Source organism: Furipterus horrens, unplaced genomic scaffold (assembly GCF_987537825.1).
Source record: "Furipterus horrens unplaced genomic scaffold, mFurHor1.1.pri manual_scaffold_6, whole genome shotgun sequence".
Classification (NCBI taxonomy): Eukaryota; Metazoa; Chordata; class Mammalia; order Chiroptera; family Furipteridae; genus Furipterus; species Furipterus horrens.
Genome location: NW_028327176.1, coordinates 186,668,284 through 186,683,979, shown reverse-complemented (window position 1 = coordinate 186,683,979; position 15,696 = coordinate 186,668,284). Strand labels below are relative to the sequence as shown.

Sequence of the window (15,696 nt, the reverse complement as noted above, 5' to 3'; positions counted from 1 at the left end):
AGAACATGGGTACTCAGGCTTGGGGGGGGGGAAGGAAAGGGGAAGAGAGCTGCTGGCCTCTGGAACCCCCGCCTCCACCACCCCCGCTCCTACCCTCCCCCCACCCTCATTTTTGGGGCCACCTGGGTCCCTTTGGCTGCAATGACAAGGACAGGTGGGTATATGGAGTTGAGAATTGGCCTCACTCAGGTTGGGCGCAGTGGAGACGTGGACAAAGGAAGAAAAAAGAAGTTGGAGGGGACCGGGGAGAAGAAGAGGAAGGGATGGGAGGACAAGAAAACCAGGGACTTCCAGAGACAAACATACTGTTACTAGAAAGAAACGTTACTGGTCTGGAAAAAAACAATGCTGCAAGTTCTAATTTATCCACTGACACATTTATCAGTAACTAGGCCAGAGTCATTCATGGAAGTCATAACCTTTCTTGCTGACCTTCCATGGAAAAATTCCCTGGACAGTTGATCCACCCAGGCCTGAGTGCAGGATCTCATTTTATACTAGCCTTATATAGCATAAGAATTCTCAGCTGATATACTAACAAAAAATTGGGGCAAGGAAGATCAAACTTGGTCAAACCCACAGAAACTCTGGGACCCTTGCAAAACCAAATGTAAATAAATGCACAGCACAGGGCAAACCCCATGACCTCGGGTACAGAGGCAGGGCTCCTACAGGAGAAAACATGAGTGTTTCAGGTGAGCTCACAATAATAAACAACAAACCACCTTAGGAGATGAGAATGAATCCAATGGCTCAACATCCAACAAAACTGGTACCTAAAGAACTATACAGAGAATCGAACATGTTGAAAAAGCCGATAGACATTACTATGCTTCAACTGATTAGAGAGGTAAAAGAATGAATTGAAATAATACTGGAACAAAAGGAAACTATGAGCAGAGAATAAGCAGATTTGAAGTAGGACCAAAATGGACTGCTGGAAATAAAAGATTAATTCATTTAAATTAAAAACTCAATGAATAGTTAAACTTTCATATAAAGTAGTCAACTGAAAAACAGGTCTGAATAAATCACCATAATGTAACACAGGGATAACAAGATGGAAATAAGAAAGAGAGGTTATAAGACATGGAAGACAGAATGAAAAGTTCCAGTATAGTATTTCTAAGAGATAATGGGGAAAGAAAAATACTGTTATAATTCACATATTGTATCATTGTTATATGTAAAACCCACAATTATCCACAAATTATTAGAATAAGAGAATATAGCAAGAGATACAAATCAATATAATTTTTTCCTAGAAATTTGCATGTTTTCTAAATTTTCAATCTTATTTGCATAAATTTAATAAAAAGCATTTCTTTATCTTTTTAATCTCTGTTGCATCTGAACTTTTGACAGCTTTATCAATCTGTTATTTATTTGTGCCTTTTCTTTTTTTTTTGACTAGTCTCACCAGAGTTTATTGACTTTGTTACTTTTCAAAAAAATATTTTGCCTTCCTTGAGCCTATTATTTAATATGACTTCTGTTTAATTGATCTATTGTTTATGTGATGGTTATTTAATTGCTTTCTGCTTTTATCTTTGTACTGCTTTTTATTCTACTTTGTGGTTTTTCTGATATTATTTCTTTAACTTTCAAATTTGGAAATATATCTACTTAATTTTCAGCCTTTTAAGTATTAACACTATAAGTTTCTCTCAGAACTCCATTTTCCTAAATTCCACAGTATATCTTTTGTATACCAAATGAGATGGAAGATCAGAACACATACATATAAACACATTTAAGTAAAACAAACAAACAAACAAACAAAAAACCAGGGTGGGATTCGCATTTTGTGGGACATAAAGTTTTCAAAATTTGGGAAACCCTTTCTAAGAAAAATATTAATAGAAAATTAGGTACAAAACTTTACATTTCCTTTGAATAAGAATAGAAATCACAACAAATAAAATTTTAACTTGTAGCTAAATGCTACAAAATCTCACAAAATTCAGGGATAGGATACACGCTTTTCATTATTCTCATTATAATGTCACCTCCTCTCTAATGTATTTTTTCCGGCACTCTGTGGCTGCATACTCCTTGCTCGCCTCTTGATGTGAACCTGGCTTTTAAATATGATCCTGTATAAGGAAGTAGAAAGATAAATCAGTCTTCGAACACAGGTAGTCAAAATTTGTTGTTGTTTTTAAAATATCAGTCATCGTTTAGAAAAGTTTATTTTAGCGTCTCGTTTGTTATGGGCATTGCGGGAGTCTTCAGATAACGCCAGCCCTTTGATCTCGCTGTCCCGGTGAGCTGCTCAAGGTCGGCCGGGTTTCACCACACCCGGGATCCCTCCCACTCCCTGCCTTGCCAGGGCAGCTCTCAGCAGTGCGGTGTGCCAAGTCACATGGCCCCCAGGTCGAGAGTGGAACAGTGTCTCAGCCAGATTCTCCTCTTCCGGGACGGTGTGGATGCTCCGTGGGGCCCCTGGAGTGCAGGTGGTCACTGGAGACTGGGGCCCCACGCCCATCCCCTCTCCCGGCAGCTCCAAGACCAGCAGCGGAGAAGGAAGCATGACCTCCAGGCTAGCAGGACGCCATTCCCCTAGCTCTCGGGGAGGCTGCTCCCTCCTGGTTTTGGAGCCCTGGGAGGGGTCCATCAACTTAAGGCCCTGAAACGAAAACATTAGGTACCTGGTAGATTCACCTTAAGTGGGGACTATAGAAAACAACATTAACAAAACAGCAACAGTAATAATAATTGTTAGAGGACAATTACTTCCCATTCACATGTCCATAGAAAGGAGGAAAGTTCTACTTCGATTTCCTCAAGTGGTACCCTAAAAACACTCTTCACTTCTCTCTGCAACCTTAACCATTCTTCCTAAAGGCATGGAGGAAGAGCTCTACCTGTGTGGCTCGCCCCCGCTATTCTCTCTCCTTCAGAGCTGCCTGCTCCAGAGAAGGTCTGCCTGTGTCCAGGCAGTGAGCAAGCAGCCCTGTTAGGGAGACCTGCCCTTGCCTCACTGTGCCGTGGGGGGCTAAGGCCATCTCATTCAGGAACAAAGCATCGGTGAGCCCATCTGCCATAGATCTAAAATCACTTTCTCCAGTCAACTTTATCTGAAATAAAGCTAATAGCATATTTTGATATTCAGTCTCTTATTCCTACCTCTCTCTCCCCCTTCTTCCTCTGTATTGGTTCTGAATTCCAGAGAGGAAGAGAAGTGCTACCCTACAACCCTAATTAATAAAGGCTAGTTTGGGGAGATGTTTAAAAACAGATGACACTAATAAACTAGATAATATGGGAGAAGAGAGAACAGAGCTACTGATTACTTTCTTCTTAAGTTGCTTGGTATATTCAAAATGTAAGGGTAACCTCTCATAGAGAATACATATCTTCCTAAATACTGGAGGGGGGAAAAAAGAACAAAATCAATCCCATAGGAAGCAAGAAAAAACCCAGATAATAAGGAAAAATGTGGTAAATACAAAAACTAAAATAACATGGTAGAAAGAAAGACAATAGAGATTATCTGAATAGAAATACAAATTCCATCTATATGCGCTTTGCAAGCATAAATGACAATGACCCCTCATATTTTTAATAAAGTTATAGGAAAAGATATTCCATGTAAAAGCTAAACAAATAAAGGTAGAAAAGCAATATTAATTAGAAGAAATAGAATTTAGGGTGATGGTATTAGGTGTAAAAAGGACCATTATTTAATAATAAAACATAACAATTTTCAAGAAAATATAATAACCCTGAACTTTCATGCATCCCAAAAAACATAGCCTTCAAATTATATAAAGACAAATAATGAAATATGGGGCCTCTCGGAAAAAGTCCAGCCATTTGTTAATATAATGAGAATGGTTTGCATGACATCGATATAACCTGGCAGCCACCGAGAGGGGACTGGAATGCGCATGTGTGAACAATGACGACTTCACTGTACTAGTCAGTGGGGGTGGTAGACGCTGTTGAGTGAGTGTGTGTACTGTGTGGCCATTGCATTCAAAATGAGTGAGTGAAGCCCTGGCTGGTGTGGCTCAGTGGATTGAGCGTCGGCCTGCGAACCAGGAGTTGCTGGTTCGATTCCCAGTCAGGGTACATAATTAGGTTGCACGTCAGGTCCCCAGTTGGGGGCGCGTGAGAGGCAACCACACAGCGATGTTTCTCTCCCTCTCTTTCTCCTTTCCCTCTTTCTAAAAATAAATAAATAAAATAAATAAATTTTTAAAAAATTAAAAAAAAAATTCAGAGCCAAAATGATTGAGCGAGCAGATCAACAAATCTACATCAAATTTTGCATTAAGCTTGAACATTCCTCTGCAGGAAGTATTCAGATGATTCAGAAGGCTTTTGGGGATGATGCAATGAGTGCAACAGAAGTAAAAGTGTGGCACAGATGCGTCAGAGATGGTCAGGAATCTGTGAAAGGTACCCACATCCTGGAAGGCCTGCAACAACCAGAACATCTGAGAATGTTGAACATGTATGGGCTGCAATCAACAAAGATCGGCGACTGACAGTGCGAGAACTAGAAGCTGATCTGGGGAGTCCAAAAACTTCCGTGTCCGAGATTTTGATGCAGGATCTTGGCATGAAACGTGTTGTGGCAAAATTTGCTCTGCAGCTTCTGCTACCAGAGCAGAAGGAACATTGCTAATGATTTGATTCAAACAGAACTGTGTGAGGTCCCAAGGTGCCTACTTTGAAGGGGACTGAGGCGTCATTGTCCTGTGTACAATGTTTCTTGAACCTTGTATCTTCTTCAATAAATGTCTCTATTTTTCATATTACATGTCTAGATACTTTCTGAACAGACCTCTGTATATACTAATAACATTATATCCCCCAATCATGATGGACATTTTTAACATATATCTCTCAGAAACTGAAATAGAAAGCCTACAAGTAATTAGAAAATATAAAATGTCTTGAACAATACAATTAATAAGCTTTTTCAGTGGACATATACAGAATCTTGCCACCAATAATTAGAGAAAACAGGTAATTACCAGAGAGTGACTACCATCCAGTCACAACAATGCCAAGTATTCATTTTATATCACAATGCAATATAGTCAGAAATTTTAAAACCAACAAGATAACTTAGAAATTCTATTGTTTTAGAAACTACAAAGCACTTTAAGATGGGTAGGTAGATAGACGGATGGATGGAAGGGCAACTACATTGATAAATAAGAGATGATAGGATCATACTATAAAAACAAGTTCATGAGTTGCTTTTGTCACTTAATAATAGATTGGGCATCTCCTTTCATGTTAATAATTATTGATCCATATCAGCATTTTAACAGTTGTATAGGATTTCATTGTCTGAATGTACCATAATTTGTTTGTTGTTGAATCATTTATGAGTCAACATTTTGGTTGTGTGGCAGAAACTGAAGGTTACCCACTAATATTCCTTCTTCTTTCTTTCCATAGTAACAAGGCTCCTTGTTTTTAGCTAGGCAGGTGCTGTTTGGAATAAAAGCTTATTTCCCAGTTGCTTTTGTTGTGTTATGTTTAACTTCCAGGAACTATCTTTAAGAAGACAAACTGTGCTTTCTTCTTCATATATTGCTGCTGGCCAGCGTATGGATGAGATGTTTGGGTAGCAAATAACTATCTTGAACACAAGGTAAAATCTTCATATTGAAGAGATTGTAGACACAGGATAGAAGGAACCTGGGGCACTGTTCATCATGAACTTGCAATATTAGCTATGGATTGCTTATCTCAGGACTTTATTACATGGTAAAAAAACAAATTTCTACCTTACTTAGATATTATTATTTGAGATTTTCCTGAAGAGCACATGTTTTTCCAAATATTTTGCTATAATGATCAGCTGTTATAACCAATCCTTTATGCATGTATTTTGCTACATAGGCATATATCCTTTTAAGGGCTTTTGAGATGTATTGCCAAATTTCACTCAATAAGACTGTATATCATTACACTTCCCCCGGAAGTGTATATCTGTATCCATTCCAACGCTAGGTATCATAGTTTTCGATCTTTGCCGATTAGCTGGTCTTTCTTGGCTACTAGGATGTTTAATATTCTTAAAAATTTACTTGCTATTTGTGTTTATTCTTTCTATGTTGCTTTTTCAAAGTTCCTTGATCATTTTTCTATCAAGGCGAATATTTATAATATGCCTTACATATTATATTTTCTTCAGTTTATTAAACATCATTTATGGTATTTTTTTTCAGAATTTTAAAACTTTAACAGGAACTTCCTTCCTCCTTATTTTCTGTCTTTGCTATTATTTTTAGAGAGTCCTCTCTTCTTACAGATTATAGAAATATCTGCCTAAATAGTTTTAGTTGTTTTTTAAAAATTTTGACTTACTTTCAAATTGTTAATCTATCTAGTATTTATTTTGTTAAATGGTAGGAATCCAAATTTTTATTTTTCCAAATAATCAAATGTTTCAACCTTTATTGAATAAGTCATCCTTTATATCCCCAATACAAAATGCTGTCTCTCGGGAAACTGAATTATCCTTATGTACACGGATCAGTTTTAAAGTCTCAGTTATGTTCTGTTAATCTGTATATCAATTACTCTACTAATGTCATAGCTTTATTATACCTTTAAATATTTATATAACTGACATGCTATGTCCTCCCTAATACATTTCTTACAATTTTCTCAAGATGAACTTTAGAATGCTTTTTATTAATATTATAGTAAAAGACTAAAAAACATAGATCTACAAGAATGGAAACTTTTCTTTGAATTTCATTCTATAATAATATTAGATTGATTTGAAAATATTTGACACTTTTCCATTATTGACTTAACAATATGATAGACATGACCCATCAATATGATTTTTTTTTTAATGAAGTCACTGTGATCTTTTCCAGAGATGTTATCATATCCTTGAAACTAACTAGGTCATGAAGCCTCTTGTAAGTGTTCATCGTTTTGGTGAGTGTGGGCCAGTCATGAAAGCAGCCTCTGCCTCCAGTATGTGTATGTCCCACTAACGATAATTACGACTGCATTGAATTGATATGGAGTCGTCACAACAGAAATAACACTCTCTGTAAGTCATCACTGTAAACACACCGCTCTGCGAGGCTCTCTGCAATGACAAGTGACAGTGGAGGCGGAACGGGATTGGTCTGGAATGGTACAGGAGCGGGTGGAAGGCAGTGTGGATGGCAGAAGCAGCATCTGGATGCAGAAAGCACATTAGGAAGCAGAGTCACATGTGCTCTAGGCTAGCAAAGATAATCGAATGCACAATAACTTTTTTAAAAGGGAAGTTAGGTGGAAGGGAACCAATTGAGAGAAACCCTTTCAGTACGAATCAGCAATTCAGATTTTATGTGAGCGAAAATTCGGACCGATTATAGTTTCTGAAAATGAGTCTGAAAAATCAAAATGGTGCTTAAAGAAGATAATTCTTGCTGCAATGAGCACCCAAGTTTGGATAAAAGATAATTAATTAGTAGTCTGTTTAGGGAATCGGTACAATAATTTATTTTGGAATTTAATTTATTTACACAATAATTTTTATAGAATATTACCCATTATGTGCCTAGCATATTGTCAGCAGCGTTAAAATGACTTTGTTTGCAGCCCCAAATCTATTTTTACAAGGCCTTCACGACTCATGTCTAATGACACCACTTACAAAGAGGGAGACGTTCCCCAGGTACTTCGGTACTTTGTTCAACAGAAATATGACTGCCCAAGTGGCTGTGTGATTGATGTTATTCAATGATTAATGCAGCAAACTCCCTACTTTCCCCTCCGCAGCAGAAATTCCCATTTAACCCCTGGGGATAAGTAAGTGCCTCATTTCTTAAGAAACTCCAGTGCAATGATGAAGAAGGGAGGGCCTCAGAAAGCTGTTAGGAAGAGGGCAGCTGAATCCCTCCTCCTTCTTGAAAAGCAGCCTCAACCCAGGGTCTGTCTACGAAAAGACACTTGGACCTACAAAGGAGTTGGCAAGAAAACTTGATCAATAAGGAAATAAGAGGAATAAATAAAACAGCTATTAGAACAACCTATTTCTCTCCATCTGTTCCTTTTTCCCAGCTCGCTGAGTCCAGTAACAGGAAAATCTCACCGAAATGCGTATTTTAAAGCATATCCCAGTTGCTTTTCAGTTTGCAAAAGCCACTCTCCTGTAGCATGAATATATTTTTTCAACATATAACTGACATGTACATGACACGTATCTGCTTCATTTGTGCCTTCAATCCCTCTCCACTTTCCCTTACTTGTAATTAATAGCTGCTCAGTGAGACAGTGTGAGAAGAAATGACCAAGCGCTCTATGTAAGCACAGATTCTTTATAAAAGCAATTTAATTTTTGTTTTTCAAGCCCTGTTGGCCCTCAGACATGGGGTGCACACGTCCCTAAGCATCTTCTGACTTCAGAGGCACCTTTATCTCTTTGGTCAACCAGAAAAGAAGAGTCTCTCCTCCAGGGATGTGTTGAGGAAAAGAGAAGAGGGCCCTGCTGATACGCCTTATCTCGTTCCCGTTGTTGCAAAAAGCCTACACGTGGTTCCCAAAACATTGAGGGACAATTAAAACAAAATATTTGATATAGGTAAAAATGGCTTTCACCATTAGCTGCACATTTTTATAAGAATAAGATCTGCTCATTGCAACAAACAAGCAAACAAAGGAATAAAACAGAACAGAAAAGAAAGAAAGAAAGAAAGAAAGAAAGAAAGAAAGAAAGAAAGAAAGAAATGGTGCATGACAGAAGAATATACAAAGTACTTCTAACTCTCCCACTTCCTAGAGATTTTTTCCAAAGCACATACATCAAATATTAATTTATTTTAGACAAACAGGATTATGTTATATATGTGCTCCAACTGCACTTTTTTATTTTATTTTTTTGCACAAAACTATTTATCTTGGACTTCTTTCTAGCAGCACATATAGCTCTGTTTCCTTCGTTTAAACATCTGCATGCAAGCACAGATGTGCTATAACATGTAAGAGAACCAGATCCTAACGGATGGGCCTTCAGCTGGTTGTTGGCTGAATAATGTGGCAATGATTATTCTTGTTCATGCATGTAAAAAAACTATAGGATAAATTTCTAAGTGGAATTGGAAGATCAAAGGATGCATTTTAATTTAAAAGTAACATTTATATGTTAAAGTTTAATAAATCCTGCCAAATTGTTCTCTAAAAGGGTTGTCTCGGTTTACACTGCTCCTGATGGTATGTGCCCAAGACGGCAGAGTTCCCATACCCATAACAAATATTTCCATCCTGGCAATGTGAAAGAGGAAAATTCACTTCTCAATTTTAGAAGTTCCTTTTTTCAATTATAACTGAGCTGCAACTTTGTATATGCATACCAGTTTTTTCCCCTGCAAACAAACTTTTTATCTATTGTGTTTAAATTGACGTGTTTACCTTTTTATTGATAGTAAGCACATTTGGATATTAAGGAAATTAACACCTTATCACACATACTAAAGATGTTTTCCAAGAAACTGTAATCAACATTTTATTTTAAAAGGCTATTCTTAGTTTTACCAGTAGACCCCTTATCCAGGGTAAATTTGATTTAAAATCATTTCTATATAAATCCTTCATTAGGGAAACTGTATTTAATCCATTTCCAGACGTGCATTCTTCTATTTGATTTAATCTTAACATACTTGTTTGATGTGATTTTAATACATAGTCATTACATCAAATATAAATTTAGGTTTCAAAAAGAAGGAAAACTTAGGAAAGAAAGATAAAAAGTCAAAGAATAATGATGACTATCTTTATGTCCCATGAAATCTTCAGAATAAAATAAATTAAGAATATAAGGCATGTAACATTCAGGAGGATTTCAAGCCTTGCTTGGAACTGTGTCTTTAATTACTTTGCCAAATTTTAAAAAATAAATCATTTTCAATGCAATTCCCTCATTGGAGTGTATCCTTGTAGGTGAATCCCGGCATCTGGGGATGGTGGCAGTGATGATACAAGATATAAAGGTAAGATACGTTCAATGAGGTTGTGGGGTGAAAGTTTATACAGTATGGGACTTAAGCCTCATGATGCCACCATGAGGCTTAGCAGACCTTTAAGGATATTGGTCTGATTAGATTTCTTGTGGAAGCCTGTGAACAGATTTATGTCAAGGTTGCAGAAACAGCACAACAAAGATGAAAAGGACAGCAGACACCTCAGTAATATATATTGCCTCCCCTTCCCCCCACAAAAGAATGCTACAGGGCTTACACAATTCTCAAGACACAGCAGCCTGCCTCTGGAAATGCAGAGGTGTGTCTTATCTGGAATAGCAACCAGAATTCCCTGCAAACATGGCCAGAGATGAAATGCTCCCAAAGCCGGCCTCTATGGGTGATACATTAATGAAATTATAATATAAGAGCGTAATCCTCAATAGAACTTAAGGTCTTTAAGGGAGCCTAAAGTTAAAATTGTCATGTTTTCTAAGTCAATCAGAATTTTTTTTACAGAAAAAAAAAAGTTACAAATTATTTTATTTTATTTTGTTTTATTTATTTTCAGAGAGAGGGGAAGGGAGGGAGAAAGAAAGGAAGAGAAACATCGATGTGAGAGAGAAGCATCAGTGGGCTGTCTCTCGCACGCCCCCAACCAGGGACCTGGCCTGTGACCCAGGCCTGTGCCCTGACTGGGAATTGAACCATTGAACCAGTGACCTTTTGGTTCACAGGCCGGCACTCAATCCACTGAGCCATACCAGTCAGGGCAAAAGTTATAAATTCTTTAAAGTCTAATTTTCATATCAAATATTAAAGGAAAAATAACGTTTTCTATCTACACTGTCTCTGCTCCACTATCAAATATTTTAGAGGACTATTCTTAAATAAATTAAGCAACAAATCTGTTATACATGTATCTAATATTTAATAGTAGTGGGAGAATATTGTCTTCAAGCTCCTCCACCGTTAATGTCAGTAATTTTCTCTGTAAGGCCATACTCACTGGGCATAGTTGCAAGAGGTGTGTATTTGGTGGAAGAAAGCAAAATCGCTTGGCAAGAATTTTTCTGACTCTGGTAGTATTTGTTAGTTGGCATATTGGTAAGTGATTTGCACACTAGTTCAGGATGCTATAAAGTATCTTTGATTTATATCACCAAGAGGGAAAAATTAGATAATGATAGGATACATATGAAAGGACTTTGTAAAGTACCAACAAAATACAGTCTTTTAGTGTCAAGGTCAGACAGTAGCTAACAAAATAGTCTCAGGAATAGCCATGAGGCAAAGGAAAATTATTTCCTTATCAAGCCAGAATTACAAATGATAAGGTACACCTATATACCAAATACCTTAAAAATTCCTTTTCTTGCATATATGGAGGTGATGGAATAGTTAAAAAGATTCAATTCATGTTTTAATATATTCTACATTTAGAACCTTTTATTGATACTATTTCATTTTCCTGGCAGCTATTATGTTGTTATTATTTTCTAATTTTACTCCATTATGATTAGATATGTTCTATATGAAACCAATTTTTTGTTGAGATTTCCTTTGTGAAACACATTGAAATGGTTTGATTTTTCGTGAACTAGATATATACTTGTTTTTGTTTTACTTACTTCAGAATCAGTGTGCTTCTTCCATTTTTAGTCCTTGCTGTATTCCATTATAGGAAATTCTTCTTTTCTCCTTGACTGTTGCTTGTCCCCCATTTTCTACTCTTGCTCTGTGTTCCCCTGAGACATATTAGATGTGTATTGGACCTTCATTTTCTGTCTTGCACCGCTCTGGCCCGCTCTTCCATCTCTTTTCACTGTACTTCATTCTAGGTGATTTCCTCATACATATCTTCCTATTTGCTAATTTTCTCTTTGGGTGTGTCTAAAACTCTATTTAACCTATCCAGTGAGATCTTCATGACCATAATTTTCATTTCTAGACCTTGTATTTGATTCTTTTCAAATGTTCCTATTCTTGATTTCCATGGTATCTTATTGTTTCATTATGTTTTCATTTATTCCTTGAAATCTTTTCACTCATTTTATTTATTATAGAATGTCTTTGATTTTGTTTGGCTATTGTTGTTTTGGTGCTAATTCTCTTAATTTTTGCCTCTGGTGACTTTCCATTATGGTAGCACTCCTTGTATAGTTTATAATATTTTATTGTTGTTGTTGTTGTGAATTTCTCGTCAGTGTGTTCAGTTGTTTTCCAGAGAGAGGCTCTTGTGATTAACTGAATTGTGTCTCCTTGCCCCATAATGTGTAAGTTGAAGCTCTAACCCCAATGTAACTTATTTGTACATAGGACTTCTAAAGATGTAAATAACATTAAATGAGGACATCAAGGTGGAAACCTAATCCAATATGACTAGTGCCCTGAAAGAAACACCAAGGAGGCACACGTAGAGAAAAGTCCATGAAAAGAGATAGCAAGAGAGAGGCCATCTGCAAACCAAGGAGAGCAGCCCCAGGGGAAAACAGACCTGTCAGCACCTTGGCCCTGGACTTCCAGCCTCCAGAACTGTGAGAAGACAAATTCTGGTACTTTAGCCACCCAGGCTGCGGCATTTTGTTATGGTGCCCTAGAAGACTCTTATAGCTTCTGAACTCTAGGCTGTGAAACGGACCTCACAGAGTGCTTTTGCATTTGCTTCTATCAGATTCCTAGGTGTTTTGAGCCTCTGGACCTATTTTTAGGTTAACGTATTGGCTTAGAGCAGCAATTTTCAACCCTTTTTATCTCATGGCACACACAAACTAATTACTAAAATTCTGTGGCACATCAAAAAAAATGTATTTTTTGCCCAACAAAAACAAAATAGGTATAATTTTTATTCATTCACACTGGATGGCTATTGTTGTGTTGGCATGGTCATTTATTATTTGACAGTCTAAGGGAAAAGAAGTCAGTGCTCCTGACTAGTCAGGTATTATATGTTTTAAAAATTCATGCAGCACACTGGTTGAAATCGCTGGCTTAGAAAGTTCATTTCAAGAAAACAGACTTAGCTTTCTAAGCTAATAGCATAAATTCAGACATCTCTGAACAAGGCTGGTATCACTGGTATCAGTTTCTCTAACAGAATGCCCCTTCCCTGCCCTGTACCCATTCTAGGGCTCAGTAACAGCAAATATCCTTGCTCTTTCCATGGGCCAATGAGGGCAGTTTTCCTGCCTCTCCTGGTGAGCATCTAGGTTTTCTACAGGGAACTGGCTTCAGCGTCTCTGACTAGTGAGTCTAAGGACCCATCTCCTGTTCCTGGCTCTGCCTTCTCCAGGGCCCACCCACCTCCCAGAGGGCCTTCGTCCAGGGCTAGAACCCCAGAGGTCCCGTAGCATCAGCTTGCACTATTGCTTTGGCTTTGGTGTCTTGCTTTGTTTCTCATATCCGGGAAGTTTGTTATTTCATTTTGTTCATCACTCTAGAAATCTATAGTAGAAAGGGAATCTTTCCATATCATACTTGGCCACCATATTCACTCTCTAATTGTATATACCAGAAGGTGTAGATTTTTTTCTAACACACCAGAAGTAAACTTGTCCTTGTTAGAGTAGGATTATGGGAGTTAGTAGGCAGTAAATTCATCACAATTATTTTTTAAGGGTTATATTGTGGGTGGGAGAATGAATTAACTTTAGAATAAATAACCTTCAATAACGTGATGAAACTATCATCAGGGACCTTATTTCCAGACTTGCTATCAGTGTAATCTACGTAGAGACTTGAGGTTTAAGAGACAACAAATGTAAAAAAGATACATAATTATACATTGAAAAGCAAGGAAAAGTCTTCCTCTCTGTGCTTGTATTGTACTTCCAAAGTCACTAATATCTTCATTGGCCTTTAATGGGCTGCTATGGATTGAACTGTGTCCCCCCCAAATTCGTATGTTGATGCCCTATACCAGGGTAATGGTATTTGAAAATGGGGCTTTTGCGGATAATAAAGGTTAGATGAATTCCTGAGGGGAGGGTCCTCATGATGGGATTAGTAGCTTGGTAGAAGAGAAAGATAGACAGATTGCTCTCTCTGGGTATGAGGACACAGGCGAAAGGGCAGCTCTCTGCAAACCAGGGAGCAGGTTCCCGCCAGGAACCAAATCAGCCAGTACCTTGATCCCGGGCTTCTCAGCCTCCAGAACTGAGAAGTAAATGTCTGTTGTTTAAGCCAACCAGTCTATGATATGTTGTTATAGCAGCCTGCAGAGACTCATACATGCACATAACTGTCCATCCAGCTCTAATCCATCTTCCTACCATCCTGTTTTTTTTAAATTTATGCTATCCCTACAGAAGTGATAGTTTGTGATCACTCAAAATTCAGAATACTTAACATGTTGTCAAGTTTCTGAAACCCATTTTTCCCATTTAAAGATCTCCTGCATCAAATGCACTCTTAATTATTAAAAGTAATTCAATGTTCTCCCTCTTATTCAGCTATCTGAGGATTAATGCATTCCAGAGCCCACAACACCGGACTACGTACATGCTAGGAGGCACCAGAGGATCTTACCAGTTTGTAACCCCCAATAAGCAGCACATCCTGGGCACAGACTGAATGGTGCAATGTGCTTGCTGTGAGATCCTCGCAGATTCCATGTTCTCTTAAAAACTTGGTTTGTGGGAGGATAAAGAAGGAGGAGCATTACACTGTCTCTTAGTTAGGCTTCATGTGAAGGCATCATGAAGTCAAGTTGAGAAGTCTATGGTATAAAAAGAATATTTCCATGTTTTCTAATAGCCATCAATAACTGTAACGACAGGCAAAGGAGGGAACCAGGAGACTTTCTGCCTGTCCAGACTGTTCCATTACAGCTTCAACCTTACGCATAATTCAGGTTGTCCTTAAAGAGTCCTTGAAACTTGAAATTGGCTCCTTCTCTTCATTCCCGTTTGCAAAGCAAGTGGTTTGGATATTGTTATCCCAAAGTCATTTAATTTCCTGAAACGAAGGCAAAGCAGGTCACGCTGTATTTGTGCAGATTTCTTTTAAAAATACGTGTCTGGACCCTGCCTTCTCCAAGAGTGGCCCCGAATCAGCAGGAGAGGCATCTTCTGGGGCCTTCTCCAATGTAGCATGTTGGCCCCACCCCAAAGCTACCAAATCAGAGTCCGCAGTTTGTCAAGATCCCAGGGGATGCAGACGCTCATTCGCATTTGAGAAGCATTGGCTTGGAGCGTTGTGCCCTCCACGTAATGAAGAGTTACCTCTTGACTCCTTCGTACCTCGGGAACAAGACGAAGGCTTTTCCGTAAACCTACCATGGCATTTTGATATCCTATTAACAATTAGGAATCACATATAAGAACAACCTAATATTTAAGTTAATAAACAAATCAGAAAAATTGTTTCCATTTCAATTTATCATGAATGCGGACTTGCTCATAACTGCTAAATTGGAAGCAAAGAACGGTTTCCTTTCAGGTTAATGGGTTTCCCCTCATCAAGCTGTCCGTCTTCCATGTAATCTAGACTTGCCTCCACCTATTTACTTTTTTGCAACTGTTCTTTTTAATAGGATTGCTCACCCTTCCAATATTAACAGCAATTAGACTCACCTCACGGCGTGTCATGTCAACTCAATCTGTGCCTGTCAGCACAGGATGATCTTAGTCTTGTCTCAGTAACAAACTTTGACAACCAAAACAAAGCAGCAGGCAAAACACATGAAGAGAATTAACAATAAAGGATCACCAAGGACAAGAACTTCACAAACATGATGGCTGCCCGGCCTCCTCTGGCCACG

The 15,696-nt window shown here is 38.0% G+C and overlaps 1 protein-coding gene across 1 annotated transcript in view; it reads right to left on the bottom strand.

Annotated features, from left to right (window-relative positions):
• Positions 1–1,576: 1,576 nt before the first annotated feature.
• LOC150008000 (uncharacterized) overlaps positions 1,577–15,696 on the bottom strand; it is a 29,191-nt gene continuing 15,071 nt past the window's right edge. Inside the window, exon 3 of the mRNA XM_090280852.1 lies at positions 1,577–2,629. Within this exon, the coding sequence (XP_090136978.1) occupies positions 2,276–2,629 (354 nt within the window). The 3' untranslated portion in view covers positions 1,577–2,275. The remainder of the gene's footprint in view (positions 2,630–15,696) is intronic.